The following is a 5,814-nucleotide window of genomic DNA, read 5'->3' as shown; positions in this document are numbered from 1 at the left end:
TTGCACAGAGCTATATTAGAAATGGTGCACAGCCCTGTGTCGCTATCAGCGTGGGATGCTGCTGCAGATGCTGGGGGGCGGGGAGAGAGGCGTGGGACACGGCTACCTGAGTGGGATTCCCAGAGAGGACACTTCTGTTTCAGAATTCACAGGTACCCATCTCTTGCTGAGGAGCTCACCTGCTTGACAAACTGAGTGCAAAGTGTGTGTGGTGGGATAGAGAATAGGTCTGGGGTCCTTTCTGCTCCACATAGCCATTAAACATGCCAGGGATCTTACCACAGGGTATGAGGTTGTTGCAGTATGTCACTCTTTGCTGTCCCCCCAACTGATGGCTTAAGTGGTGGCTTAACCCAGAGGTGGCTGCATTTCAGTGGCACAGTGGATCCTTCAGGGTGAAAGCTGTTAGTAGATGTACAATACAAGGCCAAATTCTGAGGCTTTGGCCCTTAGTTTGCTCAGGCCCAACTGAGACAAAACTCCCTTTTAAGTATAAAATGAGTAAACACCTCAGAAGCCAGTGCTCTGTAAATGCACAGACACTCTCACCACCTCCTTAGGCATTTCCGGGCTCTGGCTGTTAATGGTGGGGGGGGGGGCGGTGTTCTTATCTGACTTTCATCTGCTGTAAGGCATGGAGGTGCCTGGGCTCCTCACTGGAATAATTGTAATAATTTTTCAACATAGGCAAGACATCTTCTCTCCTAGCTTCAATCAAAAACTCGGCTGAACTGTTATGGATAAAATTTTCAAAAACAAACAAACAAACAATTCAGCAGGAAGCACACAGCCAAGGTGGGAAATTTCAGTTTATATGGTTAAAGTTTGGGACAGTTATAAGCAACTAAAATGAGGTCTTCTAATTAAAGGTGTCATACAGCCTTTACTACAGGTGGTGTCACCAGCACCACCTACAATGCTAATCCTTTTTTGAATCCCTGTCAACTAAACTTTCTGCTTGCTTTGGATATCAGTCGACAGTGTGCCCTTGTTGCCAAGAAGGCTAATGTCATTTTGGGCTGTATAAGTAGGGGCATTGCCAGCAGATCGAGGGACGTGATCATTCCCCTCTATTCAACATTGGAGAGGTCTCATCTGGAGTACTGTGTCCAGTTTTGGGCCCCGCACTACAAGAAGGATGTGGAAAAATTGGAAACAGTCCAGCGGAGGGCAACAAAAATGATTAGGGGTCTGGAGCACATGACTTATGAGGAGAGGCTGAGGGAACTGGGATTGTTTAGTCTGCAGAAGAGAAGAATGAGGGGGGATTTGATAGCTGCTTTCAACTACCTGAAAGGGGGTTCCAAGGAGGATGGATCTAGACTGTTCTCAGTGGTATCAGATACCAGAACAAGGAGTAATGGTCTCAAGTTGCAGAGAGGGAGGTTTAGGTTGGATATTAGGAAAAACTTTTTCACTAGGAGGGTGCTGAAGCACTGGAATGCGTTACCTAGGGAGGTGGTGGAATCTCCTTCCTTAGAGGTTTTTTAGGCCTGGCTTGACAAATCCTTGGCTTGGATGATTTAGTTGGGGATTGGTCCTGCTTTGAGAAGGGGGTTGGACTAGATGACCTCCTGAGGTCCCTTCCAACCCTGATATTCTATGATTCTATGATATGCCCCCTTCTTTGTCTCTTCTCTAAAGTAAACAGTCCCAGACTTTTCAGTCTGCCCACATATGGCACCCTTCCCATTCTTGTAGCCTGTCTTTGAAATCCCCTTTATATCTGCTATACCCTTTATAGAGACCAGGTGACCACAACTGAGCGCTTGTCCAGAGCAGGTTATTCTCCATCCAATTCCTTAGGCATCCAAACATTATTTTTGGTTTGGCCTCTGCTGCAAAGAAGCAGGTGTTTCCGTTGATCTGCTATCAGTGATTCCCGGTTCTTTCTCCCTGAGGTATGTTCTAGTTGGGATGTTTCCCCCTGCACATGTCGTGGCAAAGCTCTTTTTTTTTTCCACTCTCAAATTTTGAGCAACTGGGTGAATAGGGAGCTCCCTGCAGCATGGATTCTCTAGCCTGGGTTTCATTGCATTAAGGAACAATGATGGATAACCAGTATCCACACTCGTGTTTCCTACTGGTGCATGTTGAGGTTTCCCACACCATGACATTTAGGAATTAATGACTCATGGAGCACCATCAAATATGGAATTGGCATTAGTAGGGGCTATTGTTCATAATTCATTTATCTAGGTACCCAGAGTCGTGTGCCCTTGTGGTGCCTCTTAAATTTACCCCCACCACGATGATCAGGAATTATTGACGCATGGAGAATCATAAAATAATAAATACGCATTAGTAGGGTCAGTTGTTAATAATTAATTTATCTGAGTAATGAAAATGTCATTTTTCAGTGTGTGAAGAGCGACCAGTCTGGTTCATCCATGAGAACAGCCTCCATTAGTGCATGTAGTGTCTCATATTAACATTTTCTCTCCATACAGGCATTTGTACTGCAATCATCACCCTAGACCCTGGGCACATACAACAAGTCAGGGGGAACATACAGTACGTGCAATAGACACCATTCTGCCTCAGAGTTGGACACCTTCTCCCCTACTCCATGTCAGATTCCAACACAACCGAATTAACGAACCCCTTCACCTTCATCTTGCTGGGCATTCCTGGCCTGGAGGCAGCCCATGTCTGGATATCCATCCCCTTCTGTGTCATCTACCTCATAGCCATCTTGGGGAACTTCACCATCCTGTTCATCGTGAAGAGGGAGCCAAGCCTACATGGGCCCATGTACTATTTTCTCTGCATGCTGGCCGTCAGCGACATGGTCCTCTCCACATCCACCCTGCCCAAAATGATGAGCATCTTCTGGTTCAATTCCAGGGAGATAGATTTCAGTGCCTGCCTCACCCAGATGTACTTCATTCACTGCTTCTCAACGATGGAGTCTGGGATCTTAGTGGCCATGGCTTTTGATCGCTATGTGTCCATCTGCAATCCCCTGAGATATTCCACCATCCTGACAAGCCCCATGGTGGCCAAGATTGGCCTGGCCGTTGTGCTGCGCAGTGGCATACTTGTATTGCCCTATCCCTTCCTGGTGAGGCAGTGGCCATATTGCAGAACCAACATCATCCCCCACTCATACTGTGAGCACATAGCTGTGGTGAATCTGGCTTGCGCCGACACCCGCATCAGTAGTTACTATGGCCTCTTCATGCAATTTTCTGTGATTGGTCTGGATGTGTTTTTTATCGCAGTGTCCTATACTCAGATCATCAGGGTCATCTTGTGCCTGCCAACAAAGGACGCCCGGCTCAAGACTTTTGGGACCTGCAGCTCCCACCTTTGTGTCATCTTAGCTTTCTATATCCCAGATTTCTTCTCCTCCCTCACGCACCGGTTTCGCCACAATGTGCCCCTGCATATTCTCATTTTCATTGCCAATGTGTACCTTCTGGTGCCCGCCTTGCTACACCCAATCATCTACGGGGTGAGGACCAAACAGATCCGGGACAGGCTGCTCCTGCTCTTTACTCATAAAGGGACCTAACGTTTTCTCCTGGTACTCTGGCTCTCTGACCAAGCTCTGTGCAGAGGTGGCTGGTGACATGGTGCTGGGCTCTCTTCCCTGAATCACTTACTGGGCAGTCAGATAGATATTAAACCCTTCCCTGACCTTACTGTGCTGTGTCAGTGTGACAAACTGGGGATTCAATCTGTGTACAATGCACTGAGTTGCCACCTTTCTAATTCCTGGAAACTGGACCCCGAAACCACACCCCTTGCCCCAGCTCTTCTACCTAGGCTTCGCCCCTGCTCTGCCTCTTCCTCACAAAGACTCCGCCCCTGTCACTTGCTCCTCTATTCCTCTACCCTTTTCTGTCGCTAGATCATTTCCATCACCCCTCCCCCCCACCAGCTGCAAGGGAGCCATTTCAGATTTTGCTAGGAGTGACAACTTTAACCATGATTCCAGGGTCTACTTGGCTCTTGAAAACTCTAGGTTTTTGGCACATAACTTAGCTATTAGATGACAGGAGAACTGTATCTAATTCCTATATAAAAGAAAGAAAATTAAATACATATTAGAGCTACTCAACTCTAATACAAATATGTTCTGACATCTTGTGGAAAGTCACTTAAGGGCCACAGCTTAGGGTTAAAATTTTAATGTAGTTTCTTACTTTGCTACTAAATCTGTAGAGAGAGAGATGCCATCAGGACTCCTGGGTTCTGTCTCTGCTCTGGGAGGGGAGTGGGGTCTATATCAGAAATCAGAACGGCCATACTGGGTAAAATGAACAGTTCATCTAACCCAGTATCCTGTCTTCTGACAGGGGCCAATGCCAGGTGCCCCAGAGGGAATTAACAGAACAGGTAATCATCAAGTGATTCATGCCCTGTCACCCACTCCCAGCTTCTGGCAAACAGAGGCTAAGGACACCATCCCTGCCCATCCTGGCTAATAGCCATTGATTGACCTATCCTCCATGAACTTATCTAGTTCTTGTTGGAACTGTGTTATAGTTTTGGCCTTCACAACATCCTCTGGAAAAGAGTGCCACAGGTTGACTGTGAAGAAATTCTTCCTTATGTTTGTTTTAAATCTGCTGCCTATTAATTTCATTAGGTGACCCCTAGTTCTTGTGCTATGTGAAGGAGCAAATAACATCTCCTTATTCAATTTTTCTGCACCATTCATGATTTTATAGACCTCTCTCATATCCTCCCTTAGTCATCTCTTTTCCAAGCTGAAAACTCCCAGTCTTTTAATCTTTCCTCATATCAAAGCTGTTCCATACCCCTAATCATTTCTGTTGCCCTTATTTGTACCTTTTCCAATTTCAATATATCATTTTGAGATGGGATGCCCAGGTCTGCATGAAGGGGAAGGGGAGAGGATGGGAAGGAGGGAGGAGGGTGGATTGGGGGCAGGGTCTGGGGCAGAGCGAGAGTCGAGCACCCCCCCAGGTTCTGGAGAATTCGGCACCTCTGCTCCTAGTGACCCTCAGATTTACTGGGCCCTCACTGGTCTTCTCCAGAAAGCAACTGGTCACTTGATGCTGGATCCACCTCCATATTTCCTGTCACAAAATTGCCACTAAAAATACAGACTATGCTCAGTGCTTAATTTGTAATGAAAGAAATGCCGGGGCTCAAGCAATTCAGTGCCTGGGCTCAGGCATTTTTTTTTACATTCATAACGGATGCAGCAAGCCCAGCAGTCCTGGAGCTCTGAACTGCCAGGCCCAGAGTTGTCAGGGGTCATTCCTGGCAAGTCCTGGAGCAAGCTGAGCACTGACTATACTGTCCTGACGTTCCCTTTCCATCTCTGCCATGGCTGTCGTCACCACGGGCGTTCACTGTGATTGTGAATTTGAGGGGAGGTCTCCATGGAGATGCGGACTTGTCAAGGAGGACTCCATAGTGTTGGAAAAAAACTGAGTTTTTACTTTTTTGTTTGGGTACAGCAAGTTAGAAGCTTTAATAACTTTTACAATTGTGCAGAGGGAGAGAGCTAAGCAGGTTTTTTTAGGTAAACAATTACAGCAAGCATTTATACTTTTTGTTATAGACAATAATGAGCAATAACTGCATTTTGTTTATACATAGATTATTTTGATATTCACAAAATAATGTGTAAAAAAAAGTAAGTAATTATAAGCATGGGGATTTCAAATCCCCAAAATAATAATTAAAATAGTAAAATATATGTAAAACAAAGTCTTTGTACCAAGGTGCAAGGCTCTCCTGTCTTCTGCTAAATAAAGCAACTCTTCCTTATCCCTATCAGGCTGTTATTGGCTCTCAGCTAGGTAAACCCAATATTTCGGTAACAGTTACTGG

At 45.9% G+C, this 5,814-nt stretch overlaps 1 protein-coding gene across 1 annotated transcript; it reads left to right on the top strand.

Moving 5' to 3' along the window:
• Window positions 1–2,563: 2,563 nt before the first annotated feature.
• Window positions 2,564–3,517, top strand: LOC112117896 (olfactory receptor 52E4-like). Its single transcript, XM_024216016.2, has one exon. It carries the CDS (start codon window positions 2,570–2,572, stop codon window positions 3,515–3,517), a length of 948 nt encoding a protein of 315 aa, XP_024071784.1. The 5' UTR covers window positions 2,564–2,569.
• The last annotated feature ends 2,297 nt before the right edge of the window (window positions 3,518–5,814 follow it).

This window comes from Terrapene carolina, unplaced genomic scaffold (assembly GCF_002925995.2).
Source record: "Terrapene carolina triunguis isolate 2854851 unplaced genomic scaffold, T_m_triunguis-2.0 Scaffold694, whole genome shotgun sequence".
NCBI lineage: Eukaryota > Metazoa > Chordata > Testudines > Emydidae > Terrapene > Terrapene triunguis.
This window is presented reverse-complemented; position numbering and strand designations above follow the sequence as displayed.

What these genes read in the sequence shown, in the direction of transcription:
- LOC112117896 (XM_024216016.2), top strand. Translation starts at nt 2,570, where the DNA reads ATGTCAGATTCCAACACAACCGAATTAACGAACCCCTTCACCTTCATC.